At 43.5% G+C, this 26,698-nt stretch overlaps 1 protein-coding gene across 6 annotated transcripts; it reads left to right on the top strand.

Moving 5' to 3' along the window:
* Positions 1–233: 233 nt before the first annotated feature.
* On the top strand, positions 234–25,952 carry LOC120062502 (CRACD-like protein). Of its 6 annotated transcripts, none has more exons than XM_039012524.1 (12): positions 234–334; positions 10,914–10,993; positions 15,652–15,826; positions 16,388–16,520; positions 17,820–17,999; positions 18,505–18,570; positions 21,635–21,796; positions 22,111–22,201; positions 22,371–23,993; positions 24,476–24,621; positions 24,922–25,009; positions 25,344–25,952. In XM_039012524.1, exons 2-12 carry the CDS (start codon positions 10,927–10,929, stop codon positions 25,508–25,510), a joined length of 2,898 nt encoding a protein of 965 aa, XP_038868452.1. In that variant the 5' UTR covers positions 234–334; positions 10,914–10,926; the 3' UTR covers positions 25,511–25,952. The 6 variants fall into 6 exon arrangements, with proteins under 6 accessions (XP_038868452.1, XP_038868451.1, XP_038868449.1 ...); XM_039012523.1 differs by having other exon boundaries at positions 236–334; positions 10,911–10,993; XM_039012521.1 differs by lacking the exon at positions 234–334 and adding an exon at positions 3,730–3,985.
* Positions 25,953–26,698: the final 746 nt, after the last annotated feature.

Here is a 26,698-nt window from a genome sequence, read left to right as displayed (position 1 = left end):
GAGACACAAGTCATAGAAAAAGCAATAGCTAGGGACGCTAGGGGACAGTACACTTGAAAATGTTGCATCTTTGACTGATACTGTAGGCCTAAAATGTTAAATTATTGTTTGGTTAATTTTACAGTTGATATTTATCTAAAGAAAATTCCCAGTAAGTCATCTGGTGCATACAATTTGTCGACTTTCTCGCAGACGGCATGGGCGGTACTCCAGTGCTTCTGCAGGCTAGTTGAAGACACGAGACCTCAATGGGCCAGATCTAATCATCACAAATCACCGATGTCTTCTTGACTTTGATGGATGACTGCGTACTCTGAAATATATAACTCAGTTTGTAAGTACCATTTTCTTTCAAGACGAATTTAGAGACAATTGTTTGATTGATAGGCGAAGCTTCCATATGGTTCGCTCCAGTTTTCTATTTTGCTTTGTGTTAGATTCGCAAAAAGCCTGTTGAATTCAGTTGATGGTTCTTCAACGTTACCGAAGCGTTGTTATTGAATTATACCTCATTTGAATAATCTCCTGGGACATAATTCGATGTTATCTTTAGTTTGCGACTCATTATCCTCTTAAATTGATTTTAAACAATCTTAATTTTTTTACAATATCTTATTATTGCAACACAGAAGGATAATGGTGATGAGTGTTTTTGCTGTTTCAATAGGCTGTGGTCAATACAATTTAGTCCAGTTGCTTATTGCCAATAGCTATCTGGTATGATCTGTCCATTAATAACTTTATATTCCTTATTAGAATACAAATAATAACGCCCCATCATTTAAGGGATATAAAATGCTGTTCACTATTGCCAAGTACCTCAACTCCTCCACAGAGTTGAGCGCATAGGCTACTAGAGTTTTAAAAAAAAAAAGTTTTTTTTAATGAACCTCTGACTGAGTCCCTTTACATGATACTTAAATGTACATTTTAAACCCTTACCATGTACCTATGTTTGACCTCTGTTGTTGCATGCCTTTGTTTGCTGAAATCCATACTTTTGAATAAAACCTTAATCAAACACAACCACCGACTCAGCAAGAAAAATAAATGGTTCCAATCGTTTTTCCACCATTCATTTTTCCGATAGGGGATTTTTTAGAAACACTTAAAATAAGGTCTGTGTCTCATGTAGGCTTACCCTGGCGTGACGTTTTGATTACCATTAGTTTTTCTAACAATGATATATGGCATTATTTCTGACCATAATGGCATGAAGAAAGCCTATTGGCTTTGGCAGCTGACCCACAACGTTTTTAATAGGGGTCAGTTCTCAACCACACCCATTCGACCAGTAGGACCAACCAGATTGAGCCATGGCACTAATTCCATGTTTTCAATAGAGGATATCGCTAAGAGCACAACACTTAAAACATTTTTTTTAAAGCACAATTAGTTGATTATCACCATGCAATTAAACCCTTCAGATAAATACCTTCTCATGTGCCCTTAAGGCCCACACATGCTGTGCAGCAAATGATTTGGAATGGAAGGAATGCCTTGTGAAAACAGTAACAACTGTAGGTTAAAGGCAGACTAGAGGGCCTTTAGCAGTAAAACCCAGCAGGATCCCTTTTCATGTGGAGAGTGGGAGAGCAGAGTGGGTCGCTTCAAGGGTCAGCTCGAAAAGGTTTCCAGCACCATGAGAAGATAACCAGGCCAGACAGAGAGGAGAACTGTGTGTTGTTGCTGCTGTATAGACATCCCTGTCTGTCCGTGACACATTCAGCCTCAGCCTCCCACCCAGCATGGCTAGCTCCCCAGCTCAGTTCTACAGTATGTTTTTGTTATTTACAGTTCTGCTGCATACATGGCCTTAATTAGAGTTGATTAGAGCCAGAGAGATCGCTGCTCGTTGAAGATGTGTTCCAGATGTGAGCAGGAATTCCGAGTGCTTTGTAAAGAAAAGAAACAGTACTCTGCAGGGGTTAACTAAAGAAACCTGAGTCAGAGCAAACTGTTGAGGGGATGAGGGATTCAAGAGAACAGGGGGAAAAGGGCCTCTTGCTCAATCATGGGAAAATATTTAATTCTTCAGAATTCAACTTTATATAAGTAACTATAGTTGAAAACAGTATGTTATTTTACTCTGAATTTAAACTACAGTATCTTGGTAAACCACAAAATTGAGGACAATCACAATGCTTGATATTTGCATTTGCACTGAGAAATGATCTCCTGAACTAACTCCAATTTACATACTGTCCTTCTCACCATCGTTAGCTGCTTTACTTTCTCCGTTCTGAGCAAACGTGGGTTTCTGAGGGGGCAGTTTAAAATGGTTCAGGAAATACCACAAAAAAATCAAGGAGTAAAACTGACAGACATTGCTCTTAGTTTTAAAACAGAGGGATATATGTGTTTTTGAAATTAGTCCACATATAGTTTGTATGAATTGAGATTTCCCATGTGTGATAATCTACTCTGTGTTTGGTAGTCTGCCTGGATGTTTCAATACTAAGATGATGGCTGCTTGTGATTGCTGTCGGTGTATAGAAGACACCAGATTGTATACATTGAGTTGAGTCTAAGCTAAGTCTATTGATTCTAATGATGTATTTGATCAATTATTTGTTATCACTCAAGTCATATTCCTTTGGAATGCCAATAAGTAGAGTAAACGCTATGGTACTGTAAACGCTGTGGTTACTCTCTGTGACACAGGCTTCTAATGTGTTTACACTTTCAGGATGAGGGAAATATTTCATTTTGAAATGGAGTCTCAGAGGTCTGGAGCTAATAGAGTTTGAGTGGATTGTTTACGTGAACACATTCTTTATTCCCAGAAAAATGTCTCCACTTGGATAGATTCCAAGCAGATCTGGCCATTTTGGTTGTATTCTGATCCAGCTTTACCAAATCCTTCACAGACCCTGATCTCACATAGAGATGTTCAGTTAAAAACTTTCAGACTGACTTGAGTTATTCATGAGTAAAATGTTGCATTAGTTTCATTTGAATATTGTTGTAGTAAAAGGTGTATTGTTTTGCACAAGTTAGCATTCTGCCATAACATACTTCTGGGCAATTCCATGGTGACAGAATGATGCTGAGACTTAGATTTTTCCCTTTAAAATGTCAAACAAAAACCACTGATTGGAAAGTTAAACAAACCATACAACTCTATGCACAAGGACAACTGTTAACAATTCCCACAGAAAAGGTTACAAAAACACATTTTACTTGAACAGTGCAGATGCAAAGTTTGGTAACAGAATGACGGTTTGTGCTGTTTATCTGATAATTAGGCCTTATTATCCAACCTGTGGATCAGTAGCCCATATTGATTTTCTACTTAGTCGTCCATATGAATTGACATCCCAACATGAATGACACAAAGGTTGAACCATAGGTAGCCATAGTTAGAGGTTAAGATTTAGACATCTGTTGTCTGTGTTGACTCAGACTATATGGCAGGGTGGTACACTTGGTTGGGCTGTTTTGTTTTTCTGATGGGGATAGGATAGAGTTCCTAGCCAGGACAATCCTCACGTCTCCTCACGACACCCCCTATCTAATTATCACAGAGACACGGGTCAGATCGGCCGGAAGTAAGTTGCCTGGTTGAGACAATAGCTGCAGGCTGCCGCTCGGGATTAGGCTAATGACGGGGGAGGGAGTGGGAGGAGGGAGGTGGAGATGGGTGGGAAAAGTAGCTTGGGGCGGGCTGTTAGTTCACACTAGCGTCCTCCATCTGTAGGCAGGTCACTGGGAGGGAGGGCGGGCAGGTAGCCTCAAAGTTAGCTCTGTGTCTTTATTGTTGTCTTTCTGCCGTTCTGTCTTAATTCATGTACATGAAGAAGAGGGGTGTTTGTGTGTAGTGGACTGGTGGCCTTTAAAGTTGCAGTTGGGGCTTGCACAGGGACTCTTCCACTTGTCGCCATCACTCAGACAAGCTGGGAAAGGATGTACAGCCTGCTGTATCTCTTGAACATTCCCAACTAGAAACCATGGCTGGATTTTACGGCTGCTTGCAGGGAAAGAAGTAAGTCTGTTCTCTCTGCTTTTCTGGTTCGACTTGTTTGATATCCTGGCAAGGTATGAAGACAGAGGAAATACATGTATCGCCAGAGCATTTATCTGAAGTGAACATAGTCATGTATGTTATTTGTCCCTGGCAGTCTTCTTAATGTACATGGCGTGTACATGTCTGTCTTTAGAGAAGGGCAATAGTTATGTTCTGATTCTGAACCCTAATATTAGGACACAGTAGGCCCGCATTGATTCTGCAAGTCATAATATATGAATAAATAGTTAATTTGTAACTAAGACCACTGTTGTAGCCTCGTGGACTAGATTGTAAATGCACTGTATAGGGGCTGTTAATTCGCAGTGTTAAAGAACCATCTCCCCCTTTATCCCTCTGTCTCAAGACATTAAAAAGACAATAAAAGCTTTATTGACCCCTCACTCAGTTCATTGATAAAATGTGAGAAAGAGAGCCAGGCAGCCTTTTTTTTAACTGTGAACTGACCCACTTAACAGTAAGTCAGCCTGAAAGGGATCAGCTCTTCTCCCCCAGAGTGAGTAACTGACTGCCACGGTTTATTCACATCCATCCACATCCCAAACATCCATTTCATGGTTTGTGTCTGTCAGCTGTCCCAACTAAGTTCCTCTTAGCAGCAGTCTGGCTAAGTAATGGCTTTCATGTGACATCTTGTACACAGACTGAGTTAGAAATGGAGAACGTATGATATGCAGTATGGATGAGTACAAAACATAACATGCTAGTGTAAACAGCTTGGCTCAGATGTGTGGAACACCTGCACCGTTTCACATGGTTCTCGTTTAAACACTCATCCTTCCTTGATATTGGACCGTAAAGCCTCACTTTTTCCAGATGGAACTTGTCTGATCTGGTTTAATCCTTCTTGTCCTACAGAACAGGGGTAAGGAAGGCTGCGTTGAGCTATGCTATACTACTAACACCAAAATGTTTATTTTTCCTCTTGTTGGATTAATATGTTCAAGCTAGATTAATGCATTCACGCATGTTAAGCCCTGTTGCACACAACATCATGTGAGCGCAACACAAAGAATGTCTTTCTTGCTACACACAACTCGTATTTGGGACAGATGTGTAGCCTAACCCTTCCGTACTGAATGCACCCTTGATACAACTTGTAAATTCAATAAGCTTTTTTTCAAAGTCAGACTTAGTCACTCCTCTCATTTAGAAAGAGTGAGGAGAGGAAATTCCATGGGTTTGTGGCTCTGGTTCAACACAAACATTAAGGTATGTGAGGTTTTACTCAACAGCTGAAAAAAACTTTGAAAACTAAAAACTGTGCTGTGATGAGATGAGCAGACCATCCACTTTGGATATGCAGCCTCATATATGGGGGCTCCACCCAATGAAAAGTGTTAACTCAGCATAGCAGAGAATGGTGGGTTGAACCTCCAATAAAAAAGACAGCACATCCTTCCTTGATATCCTGAAAGTCCGCCCATTGTAACTACTCTAGGAGTCCTTCCTTCCAGGCAGCTGTGCCCTGCAGTAGCTTTGTCCTGGGTACTGTGCTTCTCCTGTTAAGTTTCATTGGAGCTCCTGTTTGGTTGCTGTGATCATCTTGTATGTTCTGGGGAATCGATGGTTTACCCAGATTGCATTCATCTTTATGTAGGGCTACTGGCCTACTACACCCACTACTAACGAACTACACTGCACATCATCTACGGTGCCTTCGGAAAGTATTCAGACCCCTTGACTTTGTCCACATTTTGTTACGTTACAGCCTTTTTCTAAAATATATATTTTTTTATTCACTCATCAATCTATACACAATACCCCATAATGACAAAGCAAAAACATTATTAAACCCTGAAATCTTACATTTACATAAGTATTCTGACCCTTTACTAAATACTTTGAAGCACCTTTGGCAGTGATTACAGCCTCAAGTCTTCTTGGGTATGACACTACAAGCTTGGCACACCTGTATTTGAGGAGTTTTTCCCATTCTTCTCTGCAGATCCTCTCAAGCTTTGTCAGGTTGGATGGGGAGCTTCTCTGCGCAGCTATTTTCAGGTCTCTCCAGAGATGTTTGATTGGGTTCAAGTTCGGGCTCTGGCTGGCCACTCAAGGACATTCAGAGACTTGTCCCGAAGCCACTCCTGCGTTGTCTTGGCTGTGTGCTTAGGGTCGTTGTCCTGTTGGAAGGTGAACCTTCACCCCAGTCTGAGGTTCTGAGCGCTCTGAAGCAGGTTTTCATCAAGGATCTCTCTTTGCTCCTTTCATCTTCCCCTCGATCCTGACTAGCCTCCCAGTCCCTGCCGCTGAAAAACATCCCCAGAGCATGATGCTGCCCCCACCATGCTTCATCGTAGGGATGGTGCCAGGTTTCCTCCAGACATGCCAAATATGCAGGCCAAAGAGTTCAATCTTGGTTTCATCAGACCAGAGAATCTTATTTCTCATGGTCTGAGAGTCTTTAGGTGCCTTTTGGCAAACTCCAAGCGGGCTGTCATGTGCCTTTTACGGAGGAGTGGCTTCCGTCTGGCCACTCTACCATAAAGGCTTGATTGGTGGAGTGCTGCAGAGATGGTTGTCCTTCTGGAAGTTTCTCCCATCTCCACAAAGGAACATCAGGTTCTTGGTCACCTCCCTGACCAAGGCCCTTCTCCCACGATTGCTCAGTTTGGCCGGGCGGGCAGCTCGCTTTGTCATTATTGGGTATTGTGTGTAGATTAATGAGGAAGGCTGTAACGTAAGAAAATATGGAAAAAGGCAAGGGGTCTGAATACTTTCTGAATGCACTGTATATCTGTCCTCAGTGTTCCATGCTCCACAGGCTATGTGTATAATTTAGACTGCCAGAGGACTCTTGCGCCAGTTAAAATTTAAAGGCATGCCTGTATAAACTACCAAACAGAATGGCCAGTATCATTGCTTGGCACTACTGCTAACAATATTCACATGGAGCGTTTTATTTTTTACCTTTAAAAAACATGCATAAAAACCTTGGCGTTTCTGAGAATTTTTGTGTTCAACATAACTGAGTGGAATGTGTTGTGTACCGTCCCTACTTAAGATAATGTAATTGCTTATTTAACCCAGTTGATGGTTTGCACTGTTACATAGGCATATTAGTCTATATTGGATTGACTTTAGATATGGTTTGATATAAAATAATGTGAACTCCTACAAACTCCCTATTTCCTTTTCCACAAATATTAGAAGTATCCTGGATGTTGAGAAGAATACGGTCTCCGAGGACACTGTGAAGCTTCAATCACACTATATGTTCTGCACAGCATAGGTGGATTTATGTAGACTTAGACCAGAAGGCAGTCTACTGACTGCTGAAGAGTGTGTGAACATTAGAATCAAGGTGTTGTCTGTCTCGTACACCTTGCTAGTTGCTTGATTGCATAACATAGGTGACTCCTCGCATCTGGCTCTGAAATAAGGGATCGCCCAGTACTGAAATAGGGGATCGCCCAGTACTGAAATAGGGGATCGCCCAGTACTGAAATAGGGGATCGCCCAGTACTGAAAAAGGGGATCGCCCAGTACAAAAACAATACTCAAACCTGGCTGTGTCTTGGAACTGGCCGACTCAACTGTTGAACTCCCTGTGATCAAATACTTTCTCATCTTCTAAATAATGGTTTTGTTTATCTAACAAGCTCTTTTGTTCTCATAATGTAATACTGCTCCTTCCCACCAACTCTCTTCCCTTTCAACCCCTGAAAAGTTAAGACATGAAACAGAGGCCGTCATCGCTGCTGGTCAGTATTGGAGTCAGTCCAAGGTCAGTCCATTAGTCCAGCTGAACCCTCCTGCCCCTGAACCATGTTGCCCCACTGCGTCGTGCATACTCAGTTGTGTTCTCTCCTTTTCTAGAGGATGTTCCTCTGTGGAAGCAGAGCTGTGTGACTGGGGTTGGTCACATGGTCAGACCCTGGGAGGTTATGGTTCATAGGCTAGCTGTGACAACAACCCCAGGCTGCATTCTCCCCAGAATGCTCTCTGTTGGTCACAAGAACAAGTAGTACTCCTTCCCATGGTCTACTCTATACAGATCCCCAGTCTCTCTCTTATTATCCCCTAGTCTTAATCGACTGTGTGTGATGTGTCTGTGTGTTTGTGTTGTAGATGTCTTTGTATTGGTGGTGGGGGTGGGGGTTTTCAGTCACACATTGTCTCCCTTGGTATTGGTAGTGGGGGGTTTCAGTCACACATTGTCTCCCTTGGTATTGGTGGTGGGGGGTTTCAGTCACACATTGTCTCCCTTGGTATTGGTGGTGGGGGGTTTCAGTCACACATTGTCTCCCTTGGTATTGGTGGTGGGGGTTTCAGTCACACATTGTCTCCCTTGGTATTGGTGGTGGGGGTTTCAGTCACACATTGTCTCCCTTGGTATTGGTGGTGGGGGGTTTCAGTCACACATTGTCACCCTTGGTATTGGTGGTGGGAGGTTTCAGTCACACATTGTCACCCTTGGTATTGGTGGTGGGGGTTTCAGTCACACATTGTCTCCCTTGGTATTGGTGGTGGGGGGTTTCAGTCACACATTGTCTCCCTTGGTATTGGTGGTGGGGGTTTCAGTCACACATTGTCTCCCTTGGTATTGGTGGTGGGGGTTTCAGTCACACATTGTCTCCCTTGGTATTGGTGGTGGGGGGTTTCAGTCACACATTGTCTCCCTTGGTATTGGTGGTGGGGGGTTTCAGTCACACAATGTCTCCCTTGGTATTGGTGGTGGGGGGTTTCAGTCACACATTGTCTCCCTTGGTATTGGTGGTGGGGGGTTTCAGTCACACATTGTCTCCCTTGGTATTGGTGGTGGGGGGTTTCAGTCACACATTGGCACCCTTGGTATTGGTAGTGGGGGTTTTCAGTCACACATTGTCTCCCTTGGTATTGGTGGTGGGGGTTTTCAGTCTGTATCTCTGAAGTGTTATTTCTCTGTGAAGCAGGTAACATTTACTCAGAGATACAGAGGAAATGAAGAGGCAGATTGGATCTCTTTCTCTCTCAATTCAAAGGGCTGACAAACATTGTGGAATGTTTCAACTCACTAAAATAATACTTACAATGTTTATATAATATATTTAGGTCAGTAAAGTTACTACTAGACAACACATTGTCTGAGAAACTGAACTTTTTCTCAGGTGCTTTCTGTTAGAGTAGTTATGAAAACTGTTATGAAAACCATTCTAAAAGAAAACACCTGAGAGAAGCGTCAGTTTCTCAGACAATGTGTTGTCTAGTAGTAACTTTAGCTAGTCTGGAGTGGGCCTGTCTGTTGTACTGTTTGGTACAAGCGTTGTCAGGGGAACAGGGAAGCCAGTTGGAATGTATGTTTATTTATAACTGTCAAGGGTTTGTAAATGGTTGAAATAAACAAATTAAACTAATGTAATCAAATGTTTTTGTGGCACTGAGAAAGACCTGCAGTTAGGAGTTCAACATATGATATTCTCACAGCTGGAATAATGAAGTTGCCATGTGTTTATTGATTATTGAAGAATATTTCAGATACAGAAGGCACATGTTTTATCTCACACAAGGAACATTCTGTTCTTATTGAACAACAATGACGTGGATGGGGTAGTCTCAGGCTGAGTTGAATAGCTTCAAGATATTGGGACAGGGCCTTGGACTTCAGCAGGGATGTAACTGTAGATGTTACGTAACAGCAGACACAGGAGGCTCCCAGCAGCTTATGTCACACCAGGAAGCGGAGTCCAGTACGCACTGCAGCTGCTTATTCCCATGAGACAGTACTGCCTTTGAATTTTCTCAGCTGGGTTTATATTTATTCTCTGACTGCCTCAGGTATTTGTACTACACTGATGGGTGTAAAGATTACACGTTTTAGTATTGTAACTTCTAATCCTTTCGTTCACTGTTTCTGTTGGGTGTTCCTTGTTCTTATAATCATCACATCCAGACTTAAGATAATGTGGAAATAAACAAGTCAATCCTAAGATATTATATTTGAGAATTCTTCATTATGACCGCCCCCGAGACATGGATATAGATTTTGACAAACATAGCCGCTCTGAGCACATCAGGTTCTTGACAGAGTTGGCAGGAAGCCATATAGGCAGAGGAGGTAATTACCTTATTAACGGAGTAACTCGTTTTGCATGTGCGGTCGAAATCCAAATTGCCTCCACATCCTGTTTAGCCATTCCGTGGGGCCAGAGGTTGAGACTAGCTGTCACTGACCGCTGATGGCTTCCTCCTGCTGGGTCGTCATGGCGTGTCTGAGGCTATCCTGCTGGGAGCTCCAGACCAGCGCTAGCTCCAGCCCCAGGCAGCCCCCTCCAGTAATCTGCCCCAGGCACAGGCTGCTTATCTCAGCCTCATCCTGTGACATGACAGGGCGGTGTCACTGAGGGCATTGTAGTAGAGAGAGATTGGTAGGCTGAGACCATCCCTGATCTCTCCTTATATAGAGAGCAGGGTTATGGATGTGGTTGTTGCCCTCAGTGGAGACGCACACAGCTGAGTTACAGTAAATAGGGATGAATGAAATACAGTCCCTGATTGAATCTACATTGTACTCAGCCCAAACTGACTGTGGTCTCATTATTAGTTGCCCAAATCCCTGGAAGGCTTCCCTCTATAAGAGAGTTAATTATCTCTCCCTTTGCTCCATAGTCAATGGCTCTCTCCCTCTGCTCCATAGTCAATGGCTCTCTCCCTCTGCTCCATAGTCAATGGCTCTCTCCCTCTGCTCCATAGTCAATGGCTATGATTTGTACCCTGAGCTGACAAGGTACTGACAAGGTACAAATCTGTCGTTCTCCTCCTGAACAAGGCAGTTAACCCACTGTTCCTAGGCCGTCATTGTAAATAAGAATTTGTTCTCAACTGACTTGCCTAGTTAAATAAAGGTTAAAAAAATGACTCTCTCCCTCTGCTCCTTAGTCAATGACTCTCTCCCTCCCAGCAGTGACTGCAGTATCATGGCCTCTGGACCATCAGATGTGTTGACCAACCAGGATCCAGCAGACACCACCGAAGAGTGCACAGGTAAACCCATACTTTAACTAATTGCTAGCCCTTTAAAGGGGCTCTTCACTTTTCTCTGGTCATGGAACTCTGTCTGTCTGTGGTAGTGCTATGGTCAATGTGTGACAGCAGATCCTATCTGATCAGATTTACAGTATCTAATCTGTGGATCTATGCCTCCCCTGAAGATTTGTGTCTGAGAAGCCTTGTGGTTCATTGCAAGTTGAAGTGAGATGATTTTATCATGATGAGAAACCCTCCACAAGATCCATGCTAAAGTATCAGTGTTTCTTCTAGACCAGTGTGCTATTATCTCTTTATTGCAGAGAGCACTGGGCTTCAGGGAGGATCAGGTCAAGCTTAAGAAGGAGCTTTTCTTACAGTTTTATTGGCAGGAAATGAAGTACAAAAAATATATCTCATCAGCTCCCATAAGAACATATTTTCCCACTCTCTGTCTGCCAACCCTTCCCCCTGCTGTGATGCGCTCTGGGAACAAGGAAGTCAGGATCTGCAAGGTCAGGCTGGGAACCGTCTCTTCAGGAATAGCTCCCACTGACCAGGGGAATAATCTACTCTATCAGATTGAATTTCTAAAGCGGAACACGGAGGGCGAAGTCCATTAAAATAAATAATTTGTCAATGGCTGGCGGTGTGCTGGCTGGCGGTGGGCCTGGGGATAATTTGGAATACCCTGATGGGTGGCTGCCCCATGGCAGTATCCTCGTGGTGACCTGGGAGGGTAGTGGGGGACAGGGGTGAATATTCCAAGGAGTTAATCTTCAATCAAGATAGTAGTTCTTTGTGTACTACAGACTAGGTCTTGGTCATGACTCTTCCCAAGATTTTTAGATTTATAATACACAGTTTATTAGGTACAACCATCTAATACTCCCGAGTGGCTCAGCGGTCTACGGTACTGCCTCTCAGTGCTTGAGTCGTCACTACTGACACCCTGATTCAAATCCAGGCTGTATCACAACCGGCTGTGATTGGGAGTCCCATAGGGTGGCGCACAATTGGCCCAGCGTCGTCCAGGTTTGGCCGGTGTAGGCCGTCATTGTAAATAAGAATTTGTTCTTAAATTCTTTGGTATAGGGGGCAGCATTTTCACTTTTGGATTAATTTCGTGCCCATAGGGAACTGCCTCCTACTCTGTCCCACATGCTAATATATGCATAGTATTATTACTATTGGATGGAAAACACTCTGCAGTTTCTAAAACTGTTTGAATAATGTCTGTGAGTATAACAGAACTCATATGGCAGGCAAAAACCTGAGAAAAAATCCAAACAGGAAGTGAAAAATCTGAGAGTGGTCGTTGTTAAGGTCATCGCCTATTCAATTCCCTGTAATATATGGATCTGTTTGCACTTCATACGCCTTCCACTAGATGTCAACAGTCAGTAGAACGTGGAATGAAGCTTATGCTGTGTTGTGGGACCGGATGGGAGGGGAATGAGTCAGTGGTCTGGCAGATTTGCCAGTTCTTGGTCGCGCGCTTTCCTCATTATATCGTCTTGCGTTCCATTACTTATAGAGACTGAAAATAATTCTCCGGTTGGAACCTTATTGGATATAAATGATAACAACATCCTGAAGATTGATTCTCTACTTACTTTGACCAGTTTATTCGACCTGGAATATAACTTTTTGAAGTTTTTGTCCGACGTTTGCCTGCATCTGCGCGGGCGTTTGGACACGTGCACTACACATGCTAGTAAAATTAGCTAATTGGACATAAGTAATGGACATTATCGAACAAAACAACGATTTATTGTGGAACTAGGATTCCTGGCACTGCATTCTGATGAAGATAATCAAAGGTAAGGGAATATCTATGATGTAATTTCGTATTTCTGTTGACTCCAACATGGCGGAGAAATGTTGTTACTGTCTGAGCGCCGTCTCAGATTATTGCATGGTGTGCTTTTTACGTACATTTTTTTTTAAATCTGACACAGCGTTTGCATTAGGAACAAGTGTATCTTTAATTATATGTAAAACATGTATCTTTCATCAAAGTTTATGATGAGTATTTCTGTTATTTGACGTGGCTCTCTGTAATTACTCCGGATATTTCGGAGGCATTTCTGAACATGGCGCCAATGTAAACCGAGATTTGTGGATATAAATATGCACATAATCGAACAAAACATAAATGTATTGTGTAACATGATGTCATATGAGTGTCATCTGATGAAGATGTTCAAAGGTTAGTGATTAATTTTATCTCTATTTCTGGTTTTTGTTACTACTATCTATTGCTGGGAAAATGGCTATGTTTTTCTGTGGCTATGTACTGAGCTAACATAATTGTTTGGTGTGCTTTCCCCGTAAATCCTTTTTGAAATCAGACATGTTGGCTGGATTCACAACGTGTAGCTTTAATTTGGTGTCTTTCATGTGTGATTTCATGAAAGATTGATTTTTATAGTAATATATTTGAATTTGGCACGCTACATTTTTTCTGGATTTTGGCCAAGTGGGACGCTACCGTCCCAGCTATCCTAGAGAGGTGTTTAACTGACTTGCCTAGTTAAATAAAGGTTCAATAAATAAAATATTTTTTTCATAACAGTTTCGCGTCGGACCCCACTTTGCCTCCAGAACAGGCTGAATTCTTCAGGGAATAAATTCTATAAGGTGTCGGAAACGTTAGTTGCTGAATTGGTATCAAGGGACTTAACGTGTCCCAGGAAAATATTCCCCACACCAGTATACCACCGCCACCAGCCTGTATGAGGCAGGATGGGTCCATGGACTCATGCTGCTTACACCAAATCCTGACTCTGCCATCAGCATGATGCAACAGGAACCGGAATTTTGTCGAACCAGGCAATGTTTTTCCACTCCTCAATTGTCCAGTATTGGTGATTGCGTACCCACTGGAGACACTTCTTGTTTTTAGCTGATAGGAGTGGAACCTAGTGTGGTTGTCCTCGGGTAATAGCCGATCCGACACAAGGACTGACGAATTGTGCGTTCCGAGATGCCGTTCCTACACACCACTGTTGTACTGCATCATTATTTGTTTGTTTGTGGTCTGCCTGTTAGCTTGCATGATTCTTTCCATTCTCCTTCCACCTCTCTCATCAACAAGCTTTTTTTTTGTCGCACCTGCTCGGTAAACACTAGACACTTTCGTGCTTGAAAAGTCCAGGCACCGACGATCATACAACGCTCAGTTGCTTAGGTCACTCGTTTTTCCCATTCTAACGTTCAATCGAACAGTAACTGAATGCCTCGATGTCTGTCTACCTGCTTTATATAGCAAGCCACGGCCACGTGACTCACTGTCTGTAGGAGCAATACATTTTCATGAACGGGGTGGTGTACCTAACAATAAACTGAGCAGTGAGTGTATATTATAGTAATATGTCAATTAGCAGACACCTTTATCCAAAGTGACTTAGTCATGTGTGCATACATTTTCCGTATGGGTGGTCCCGGGAATAGACCACCTACCCTGGCGTTACAAGCGCCATGCTATACCAACTGAGCTACAAAGGACCACGTTTACCTGGGATAACAGTTTGTAATAGGTTTAACATCAGCTCAAAGGGAGTAAGTTGTGGTTGGGTATGGCATTGCTCTCCAGATCAACAAGGAAATTGAGTGTGTCAGAAAGTTTCTGTTTCTGACTGTTTATCTCCTGGTCATGCATCTCCTTCATGTGTCCCATCTAGGCCTACATTTAGCCTGTTTGACAAAAAGACCCTCTCTGGACAAAATGTCTTCATGTTTACATTTTCAGCTATATGTACAGTATGCATCCAAAATATCTAGTACCTCTCCTATTGGGATGAAGTTTTCCATGAACTTTTCCAGCCATACTGAATGGGCCAGTTTAAAGTGTGTGATCATACCAGCTCTAGGCCTTGTCTACAGTTGAATCTCAAGTGTTTTCCAGAGCATGTGAGCCAGTCACGGGATAGTGTGGCTTTATATATAAATAGTCTCTCACTAGCAAGCTTCAATCCTCCAAGCAGCACTCACTCTTTAATCAGACAATTGCATTCCTGGCTGCTGAAGGTCTCCATCCGAGGATTGTTCACGTTGCAGTCATCCCCTCCCAAATATTGGCTACATTTCTATGGATCCAACTAACTTGACCTTCTCTTTTAAGAATTGGCCATTCTGCTTTGTTTCTGGTTATGCTGCTACTTTGGCGTAATCGACATATTGTTTCTAAAATAGCTTGATGTGTTGTATTCATGAGCTGTAGGCACCACCCGTATCACCCAGCAAATGTCTCAGATCTTGGCCTGTTATTATTCTCAACAAAGGGAGAGGGAGTTTACACTCACACAAAAAACACTTGAAGTAGTTAAAAAGAGGTGTTGAGAATTTCCACTGTGGTGCTAATATCAATGGAACAGTGGGAGTATTTTTACTATCTCATTAATGCTACCTGGGTTTATGACCAGCAGGGTAACTACTCTCACTTGAGTTCACATGAGGGAATAGTTACATTTCAAATAATGATTGAGGTTCGTTACAAAGCTTTCAGTTAGGTGGTCTTATTTGTTCAGTGGTGGAAAGATGTGAAGGAAAATGGTGAAAAAGAATATGATTAAAAACTGGTGAAAACTGGTAGTGAAGGAATAGGTCCCATTTGTTAACTGGAGATGAATAACCTCTGCCATGCTCTATTCTTGATGTGATCTTCAATGTAGGCAAGAAGAAGTCCAAGTTCCAGACCTTCAAGAACTTATTTTCTAAGAAGAAGAGAAAGGAGGCCGCTGCTCCTGCCGGGGGGGACAGTGGGTTGAAGTGTAGCCAGTCTAGTGACAATGTCAACGCCCCCGAACCTGCACTTCTCATCCTCTCTGAGAAAGACGAGGGCTCTGGGTAAGATGCTTTTCTTTTCACAATACAGGCAATTTAATTTTATTCCCAAGGAACAAATGCGTCATTGAATTTCTACCGAGTAGTGTGAAGTCTCCTCTACATACGTTTACAACTTTAAAGGTACATATTTGTCCTAATTTAGAGTGGACTGCTGGAAATTAACGTTCTGCCTACCACTTAGTCACCTGAATAATAAACCCAGTCTTCTCCGCTCATTCTAGATCTTAGTGAATTTTTATTCATTAAGCATGCAGCCTTATAGGCTACCTGCTGCAGATTTCTTCCCCAGGGACTGCGTCCCAAATGGCTCCCTATTTGGTGCACTACGTTTGACCAGGGTCCATAGGGTTCTGGTCAAATGTAGTGCACCATACAGGGAGTAGGGTTCCATTTGGGACACAGGCAGGGCTAGGGACTTGTCATTTCTGCTCCTTAGGTTTTTCTACAAACTTTATTAGACTTAGTCCTACATGATTGAATGGAGATGCCACTGCCTAACTGCCACTGCCTAGAGGCACAAATGTTCTGATCTGTCATCTTTTCTATTTCTTTCTTTCAAAGGTCAAAAATAAATATGGGTAATAAGGCTCTGTCACATGACAGTGTCTTTGTCTCTGAATCTCCTTTGTCAGAGGTGACTGAGGGTCTGGGAGTCTCTCAGGACAGCATCCATGGGAAAGTCAAGTCTCTACAGGTGGGTAGTAGAGCCTCTGTCCTATTCCTCCATACTGGGACTGGCTGCAATATGACCTATTGTAGCTATGGTCCTATACTTTACTATCACCGACATTCAGGTGTCTTCATCGGTATTAGCGTTGCCACTCCGTCTGTAGGACCTGGGGATAAAATTAGCCCGTCTGGTCATAAGCCGGTTAGATTGGGCGCTAGCTAGCCAAGGCTCATCCTTAGTTGTCACCTGTTCTAGACAGCATCCCACCGAAGGTCAGAGTGTACGTACAGAAGCAAAATACAGCTAGTGTTGGCTAGGCACAACAACATGCTAGAACAAGGAGGAGATAATCGAGAGAGAGACTTGGCTGGTGTTGTTCAGTCATTTTGGAGAAGGATAGGGATTCTAAAGCCTTGGAGGAAACAGACCTGAGACTGTGTCCTAGGGAGCAGCTGAGCTCATACTAATAGAGTTTTTTTCAGTTTGTGTGTCTGTGGTACCGCTTTCTTTCACCACACACAGTCTATTTCTCAGCTAGAGTGAACCTATTACTTCTTTAACTCACTTTCACTTATCATTCCACTTTGAGAAGAGTTCTCTACCACTGGGTTGGATAGCATGGTCTTGGAGAACACTTGGTCTGACAGGAAAAGCCACTCTGCTTAGTACACTAATCCTGCACACACATCATGATAGCCACTCCCTATGAACACATAAAAATACTGAAAAAACTTGAAAATAGCTGATAGGAGGGGCTGATAAGTATGTTATTCCCCTGCAGCTCCAGCTGAAACAATCAGGCTCGCCTCCGTCTCTGTTGAAACAGGTCATCAGGCTAGGCTCTCCTCCGTCTCTGTTGAAACAGGTCATCAGGCTAGGCTCTCCTCCGTCTCTGTTGAAACAGGTCATCAGGCTAGGCTCTCTTCCGTCTCTGTTGAAACAGGTCATCAGGCTCTCCTCCGTCTCTGTTGAAACAGGTCATCAGGCTCTCCTCCGTCTCTGTTGAAACAGGTCATCAGGCGAGGCTCTCCTCCGTCTCTGTTGAAACAGGTCATCAGGCGAGGCTCTCCTCCGTCTCTGTTGAAACAGGTCATCAGGCTAGGTTCTCCTCCGTCTCTGTTGAAACAGGTCATCAGGCTAGGTTCTCCTCCGTCTCTGTTGAAACAGGTCATCAGGCTAGGTTCTCCTCCGTCTCTGTTGAAACAGGTCATCAGGCTAGGTTCTCCTCCGTCTCTGTTGAAACAGGCCATCAGGCGAGGCTCTCCTCCGTCTCTGTTGAAACAGGTCATCAGGCGAGGCTCTCCTCCATCTCTGTTGAAACAGGTCATCAGGCGAGGGTCTCCTCCTTCTCTGTTGAAACAGGTCATCAGGCTAGGCTCTCCTCCGTCTCTGTGTGTGAAGAAGATGGATGACGCAGGGACTCTTTCAGAGGATGACGGCCTGCCCTGCAGCCCACCAGAGTACTCCACCCTGCACACTGTCCTGGCTGGGGTGTCCCACAGGGTACGCATCATTATGCAGTCAGGACTGGCATAGTATTCATGGGGTCTGTGGGGTCAACTTCATGTTAGCGATCATTGCACCAGATTAGCTACGTAGCTAATTCCTGTCTTCAGTCCCTATTATAATTGTGTGGTATGTACTACGTGACTGCAGTCACACAATTCCTGGCACATACAATAGATATACAATACATACCACACATTCATGCTTCATGAAAGCTACCAAGAGGATGACTCCATGCAGTCATGCTTACTTATACAGCACAGGAGGCTGGTGAGGGGAGGATGGCTCATAATAATGCCTGGAATGCAGTGAATGGTATTAAAACATATGGAAACCATGTGTTTGATACCATTCCAGGAATTCCGTTCCAGCCATTACAATGAGCCCGTCCTCCCCAATTAAGGTAAGGTGCCCCCAGCCACATGTGGTCTACAGATCTATTACTGCCAATCACCCTTTTTCTAACTGCGTTGTCTCTCATCCCATCTGTCTCTAATTCCAGTCTTCCAAACCGGTGCAGAGGAACAGCTCCCTGAGTCTGGAAGGGACCGACAGTGATGAAGACCAGGTAATAACCAGTTATCCATGTCTCTAGTTTACTACTTTGTTATGCGCTTCCTGTTCAGTGGACACGGTGAACAATCCTCCTGATCATTTGATCACCATGACCAATCAGAAGATGAGTGGGTTATTTTGTCATTTGATTTTAAGAATAATAAATTAATGTCCTCCAGACGAATTACATGAGTTGATGTCTCAGAGCACATCTTTCTTTTGATAAAGTATGAAAGCTGTGTGTCTTTTGATGAGGTATGAAAGCTGTGTGTCTTTTGATAAAGTATGAAAGCTGTGTGTCTTTTGATGAGGTATGAAAGCTTTCATGTCAGATGCAGTGTTGAGCAATAGGAGTGAATCAGGATGGAGACATTGTTGAGCTTCATACATCCACAATATGTAGACCAGGGATGGGCAACTGATGGTCCGGGGTGCAATTTCAAAGTTTGGTTGTGCATCACCAGTCACTCAATTAGCCCATGTCAGCAAAAAAATGTCAGATTGGTAAGTTAGTCTAGCGGCCAGCTATCTAAACTTGTAGTAAGCATGGTCAATTTACCGACCGGGCAGGGGCCTATTGATCATCAGTTATCATATTAAAACGGCAAATCTTTGCCTCCACACTATGGCAAAATGTGTAGAATTGCACAGCTTCTATTATTTTTCTATCAATGATGGTAGACCATTTTTCTCTTCAGCTGTCTTTTCCACATAGCCATGAGTTTAACAGGAGGTCAGAAGGGAGTGGAAAACCTCCAGAGAGTACCCGACTCCATTCAGCATTTTAAAATCAAATTTTGTTTGTCACATGCTTTGTAAACAACCGGTGTAGACTAACAATAAAATGCTAACAGATCCTTCCCAACAATGCAGAGAGAAATCATAGAAAAATAATAACACAAGGAATAAATCCACAATGAGTAACGATTGGCTATATACACATGGTACCAGTACCAATGGATGTACAGGGATATCAGGTAGTTGAGATAGCTATGGACATATAGGTAGGGATAAAGTCTTAACTGCTGCCTTGTGGGATGTCAGAAAGATCGGGGATAGTCCCATAGGCACATAAAACTGGACTACTATCTTACTATGTGTGATTTTCAGAAGCTGCTGACTGTTCATCCTCAATGACACACACACACACACACACAGATGCAGTAGTTTGTGCCTGAACCTCCAAATAGTTGTCATGTGCTTGTGTTTTGCCTTGTTTGAGATGTTTCAGCTTGACCCAGAGCTGTAACAAGCTAGAGGATGGTTTTTCAAGCCATAAGAGGGAGCGTGCTGTTGGTTTTACCTCCTCTGTGTGCAGTGAGCACCACTGAGAAGCCCAGCACAAATCTTTAGTTGAAGATGTTGACCTGACAGTAATAATGCTGCATGTCATTCTACTGCTCTGTTTCTGCAGGATGTATTGTTTAACTAGGAGAGAGGAAGGTGGGGGGGTGATTTTGTGTCTCCTGTGTGGTCTGAATTCATTCCAATGGTTTTATCTTGCATTCAGACTGTCTGCTACAAATGGGGACATAACACAACTCTCACAGGAGGCCCTGCCAAGTTGAGCTCTGGTTATAGTCTGGCTATAGAACAAACACAACATTAATTTACTATATCTAATGATCTAATCCACTCTGCTGGTTACAATACCCAACACAACATGAATTGACTATATATCTAATGATCTAATCCACTCTGCTGGTTACAATAACAAACACAACATGAATTTACTATATATCTAATGATCTAACCCACTCTGCTGGTTACAATACCCAACACAATGCATTTAATTTACTATATATCTAATGATCTAACCCACTCTGCTGGTTACAATAACAAACACAATGCATTTAATTTACTATATATCTAATGATCTAACCCACTCTGCCGGATACAATACCCAACACAATGCATTTAATTTACTATATATCTAATGATCTAACCCACTCTGCTGGTTACAATACCAAACACAATACATTTAATTTACTATACATCTAATGATCTAATCCACTCTGCTGGTTACAATACCCAACACAATGCATTTCATTTACTATATATCTAATGATCTAACCCACTCTGCTGGTTACAATACCAAACACAATACATTTAATTTACTATATATCTAATGATCTAACCCACTCTGCTGGTTACAATAACAAACACGATACATTTAATTTACTATATATCTAATGATCTAACCCACTCTGCTGGTTACACAGGGCAAATACACTGTTATGCCCATAATGGGAGCAATCCTGTTTGGTAATATGTTCATGTTTGTGTTAAATCTGTATAGTATATACCAGATAGCTATTTATCCTAAGCATCCATTTTTAGTATGAAAGCAAGATCAGAGGTGGCCCATTGGCGTCTTCTTTTGAGCTCACTATTCCTCACTTTCGGATTGACAGGTTGTCATATCAGATCACTTAAAGTAAGTCAGGGTGTCACTGAAGGGTCATTCACCCTCCTGTCTCCCGTCCATCTCTTTACCTTTTAGGGTGAATTGCTGTCAGAAACAGTAGATTAGACCTACATTCCAGTGGTCTGAGAGCAGAGGCCTGTATTTGTTCAGCTAATGTATGGGGGAGCCATGCAGAAAAATGCCAGGATGTAGGTCTGCCTGGGACTTCAGTGGCTGGGTATTTTTAGCTGCTGAGTGGTCTTGATAATGGCGTCCCTGACATTGTTTATCCAGCTGTTTAGAAAGTCAGTCCTCCCTCTGTTTGACATTGTTTCTCCAGCTGTTTAGACAGTCAGTCCTCCCTCTGTTTGACATTGTTTCTCCAGCTGTTTAGACAGTCAGTCCTCCCTCTGTTTGACATTGTTTCTCCAGCTGTTTAGACAGTCAGTCCTCCCTCTTTTTGTCTGAATGCTTTTCCTTCGTCTTGAGTAGGAGACTGAGCCATGTCTCAGGATAGGGTTCATCTGTATCAGGAGAACCACAATACAGCATTCTTGAATCTGTTTAGCTGGTATCTGGCATCAGCAGAACGTTGTGATGTGTGTAGACAGATATCTGAAGACATTGAGGTTGTAATAATTGTATTTACTGTATCATGTATCATGTGTAGATGTCCTGTGAGACGGGCTCCAGATCGGTCAGTCCCCTGGTCTTCCTGCCTGTAGACTTCAGCCAGCCTGCCAGTCCCATGGGCTGCCTGGACAACACTGCCGCTCGCCACCGCCTGGCTGTCCGACACAAGGCCTGTGCCAAGACGAGGAAACCCACCACTGTAAGACATATCCCTCCCCTTCCAACACAACCATTCGCTCCACTTCCCTAGCCAACACACCCCCACCACCCCCTGTTCCACGCCGAGCCTAACTCTGATCACTAGAGCAGAACCCCTCAAAAAATCTATCCAATGAGCCAAGAGAGTCCAGCCCATGTAGCCCAAACACAACGCACCAGCCTGCCATCAGTGTGCGTGGCTCATGAGTCTACGAGATCTGTGTAAAACATGTCCATATGACTGAAGCTGGAAAGCTTAATGATCTTTAAATGAACTGTATTGTTGTTAAGATGAAATGACTCTTCTCTGTTCAGAGGGTTGATGGCAGGGCTGAAGGAGAATCATTCCAGGAGGAAAGACAGAATTGTATCATTCCAGAATCTGTGGAGGAGGATGAGGAGGAAGGTAATATAAATTATCCTTATCACAGTAACATTACACAGATATACAAAAGCGTAAATATTAGTAAAATATCAGAAAGATGATAATTCTTACCCAATACAATGACTGATGACAGGATAATGATATAGGAACTTAGTTGGGCTCTGCTCTGACGTAGTTATGTATGCTCCAGATGTGAAACGTGAGCAGGCTGGTGTTGCGGAGGAGGAGGAGGAGCAGCAGACAGATGGGGTCGTGGTGTCCCAGCAGGCCGAGCGGTCAGCCCCAGATGAAGAGGATAAGCAGGGTGTCCAACAGGAAGTGTCTCATGCTCAGGATGCCCCCTCCCTCTCCATACAGAATGACTCTGACTCTGAGGAATGTCTTTCAGGCCAGGCTGAGGTTCCAGCTCCCCGGCTCCAGACCGCCCCACTGCTTGGCTCCCTGAAGTCTCTGGAGCCCCCTGCTGGATATGACTTCCTCCTGTCCCCTCCTGGGTGTAAGGTGGCTGTGGAGGGAGGCTCTCTACTCCAGGAGGTGTTGAGCTCCCTCAAGGGTCCACTGACATCTGTCCTGGGGCTGGAGACAGAGGCTGTGCTTGTGGAGGTGAATATGGAGGGGTCAGAGGCTGAGAGCAGGGTGGATGAGCTGGCATTGAACCCACAGGAAGAAGCGTGTCTCCCCAGTGATGGACCGGACTGCTCAGCAGAGCCCCGAGAGGAGGTGGAGGGTGAGCCTTATGAATCTGAGGAGGAGTTAGTGGTGGAACATTTCCATCCAAAGGAGGAAGAGGAAGATGCAGAGGAAATCAACCCTGAGTACTTAACCAAAGAAGATCAGGACATGCCTTCAGTGGAAAAGGAGGAAGAGGAGGGGGCAGAGGTAGAGGAGAAGGAAACAGAGGAGGTTGTGGAAGATGAGAGGAGGGAAGAGGAGGTCAAAATGGAGCCAGTCTCAGATGTGCCAGTGCAGACAGCCTTATTGGAGCCAGGGGAGGAAGATGATGTAACGCCAACCTCTGTGGAGAATGATTTCCAGCAGGTTCCAGACAGAGACCCTGAGAGAGCTTGTGAGAGCCCTGAGTGCACCACTGAACTGTCTGACCAAACAGTCACAGACCAAGCCTGTCTCCCCCAGCTGCCAAACAGCAGTACACCTCCTCCAGAGTCCCTGGACAAGCCTGAGGCCCCTGCACACACCACACAGGACCAGGAAGAGCCCAGTGTAACAACTGACCAGCCCTGTATAACCAGTCCCAGTGCAGCCGCCGGCCCGGAGCAGAGCCCCCAGGAGCACTGCAGGGGACCAACTGCCACCGAGGATCCTGAGAAACCATCTGGTGGTTCTGAACATAATAGACCCAGGTACACCATTGCCCCTGCCTGGCAAAGGTTGGCTACCAAAGAGCTAACCTCCCCTTCTCCATCTCCCTCGGTCACTGTGCCTGGGGCTGTGGAAGGAAAAAGAGACCCCCCAAGTGGAGTGGAGCCACTTAGCCCTGTGGGGGCTGATGTCCCTGCTAGTCCCATCCCAACACAGAGCTCCACAGCACCCATCATGTCACCTGAAGACACTCCCCCTGCAGCCCAGGAGGAAGAGACCCCTGAGAATCTGTTTGGTGTCAGGCTTAGGAAGACCTCTGTGGGTATGCTTCGCTTAGGCTCAGAGAGTGAAACTCCTCCTGCATCCCCAGCACACTCACTTCCCATAGAGCCACAGAGGGGCTCGTTCACTGAACCACAGCCAAACAGCAAACCTGCCCTGCCTAGAAAGCCCTCAGAGCTGGATGGTATGGTCAAGCCAAAGAGAATACCAGGTACTAAAACCATCTTAGTCACCATCACACCAGTCAGTGTTTACAGACATGTGTGCTAGTTGGCATATCCTTCACTTGCAAGGTCATCTTTGTTTATATCTATTTTACAATGTTGAACTTAAGACTTCAGATGACAAAACATTTAGCCTGTATATGTTATAGGAATATGGACTCCTGCTGTTCTAACTTTGGACTAACAATTCATACTGAAACAGGTCCATGAGTGCTGTTGAGAGCCGACTTATTGAGAGCTGTCTAAACATAGACTCATTAACACCAAGGAGAGATTCCTCCATATGACTATTTAGAGCAACAAATTAGCTGGAATTCTATTGCTTTTCTACATTTTGCCTTTCATTCATTCGCACCTCTATCTTACACTTCCACTCCAAAAAAAATCATTATGCCAAATGAAGTTACCAGGCCGCTCCTATATATTCCACACCAGTTGAAGACATTTCTCCTGTGTTCTTTCGTTTCAGATCTGTCTGGGGGTCGAGAGCCTAGTGGGGGACCTGGTGGGGGATCTCAATCGCCAAGCTGGATCTCAGTGGCCAGACAAAAGCAGAGGATCTTAAAAGAGAACTCATTGGAGGAAACCACGGATAACAAAGTCCCTGCAGAGATGGTAGGGATGGTGCATATTGTTTCATGTGTTCTTTTGTTTACCGAGAAGCCTACTGTTTGAGAGAGGAAAACAGTTGATGCGTCAATCAATCCATCCATTCATTTATTCATCCAGTCCTCACACTTGAGCAAAATACATATTTTTGATCTTGTGCACACTGGGCAGCTCTTTATCATTTATTTTGACGCAATGACTAGATGTTTTATGACTGGCTATAAAGTTGTATAGGTTCAATTTACTTTGTTATATTGGAATGAATAAGCACATAATTCAATCTCTTCACAAAACCTATATTTCCAGGAGGAGCTTAACAGAAAAAAAAACATTCATACATTGACAAGGCCTGTCAACAAAGACCAAGCCAAGCCTCCAGGATCTCCTGTTAAAGGTTAGACTCATCAGTATCCCACTCTACCACACATGTATCCCAGTATCAGTATCCCACTCTACCACACATGCATCGCTTTCTAATTTAAGTGTTTTCATTGTTCTCACAAGTGTGATTGATCTACTGCTGCCCCCTTGTGGACCACACCTGCAAATAGAATGTTCCCATTTATAATGACTACTACTAATCTTCAAGTACATGCCTGAAATAAGACAACAACAAAAATATTATAGGCAATTTTGATAAAAATGTACTTTGTGGTGGGACTACTTTTTTGGGGACAATGCTAAAAGTGATTGTATCTTTAAAGATGTTCTCTGCTCGTTGTCCATAGTGTTGTGTTCCCTGGAGATCTCCAAGCCTGTCGTGGTTGAGAAGGAAGGGAAGAGAGCCCTGGCTCACCCAGCCCCTACAGCCCTGGCTCAGGGCGAGCCCCCGTGGTTGGCCCTTGCTAAGAAGAAGGCCAAAGCCTGGAGCGAGATGCCCCAGATAGTGCAGTGAAGATGGGCCAAACCATCCGTCCGCTGATGGATCAGAATGCATTTGCACACCCAGAGTATAACTTTTGTTTTCTACTTCTTCTGCTGTTCTAATACCTTCAAGCTTCTGATTGGTCAGACACTGAAACCCTCAAATCACACGCTGCAGTGAAAGGAGTGAGTTGGGAATTGGGCCAAATGAGTAAAGGTTTTGAATTATTGATTGATACGGCATACAATTGGATTCAGTTGACATGATATGTCTTTAAGTAAGACAGACCAATGACTAAATTAGTTATTTGTTTTAATTTCTTAACTGACAATGTCAGTCTGTATGAGGTGAGGTTCAGGTGTGTCAAAACCTTAAACCTAGCCTTGATCTTTGATTTGGGGATGAATAAGCATGGATGGAAAGAAAGAGATGAAGGTTTCTTCTTTTTATTTATTAAATCTCTCATGTTTGATGTATTTTATTTTTTGTATTACCTTTAAACGTGTGTACATGACTTGTACATAAAATGTGCGGTAATGAACAAAGGCTGTTTCTCTTTGTCATCTGAACTCAAGAACAGTAAAATACAAGGAAGTTACATCTGACAGTTGCTCCTCTTTGTACCTACTGACAATCGAGCTGACAAATATAGTGCATCACAGATAGATCTTCTTTTTTTTTACTGTTTAACTGATGCCCCACTTCACATTTTAACCCCCCCCCCCCTCCCCCAAAATGGAAACCGATTTATTTTAAACTATTATTTTTGACGAATCGAAAGATTCACTTCGCTTTTGTGTGGTAGTTTGGATTCGGTTAAATCGTGTTGGATCAAATCATGGGTAGTGATTCCTAAATTAAATTATATTTTTTTTAGGTAATGAAAAACAATCTCAAAGATAGGGGTTGTTGGAATGATTGGCTCCCCTGTTTTCAGTGTTCTAGCAACCTGAGCCTTTTAGAAAAAGGTTTTATGAATTTGGAGAACACATTGGGAGGGATCTTAGACCGTTCCTCCATACAGAATCTTTCCAGATCCTTGATATCCGTCTGTGCTTATGGCCTGCCCTCTTCAATTCAAACCACAGGTTTTCATTGAGGTTCAGGTCCGGAGACATTTAAAATGCTGCTGCTCTCCCATATCGATCTCTTCTGTGTCCTTGTGGGACCAAGAAAGGATGTTTGCATGGAGTGGACACTTTGCATTGGTAGCACACA

This window comes from Salvelinus namaycush, chromosome 17 (genome assembly GCF_016432855.1).
Source record: "Salvelinus namaycush isolate Seneca chromosome 17, SaNama_1.0, whole genome shotgun sequence".
Lineage (NCBI taxonomy): Eukaryota > Metazoa > Chordata > Actinopteri > Salmoniformes > Salmonidae > Salvelinus > Salvelinus namaycush.
Note: the sequence above shows the minus strand (reverse complement) of the source record. Positions and strands in the feature narration are given on the sequence as shown.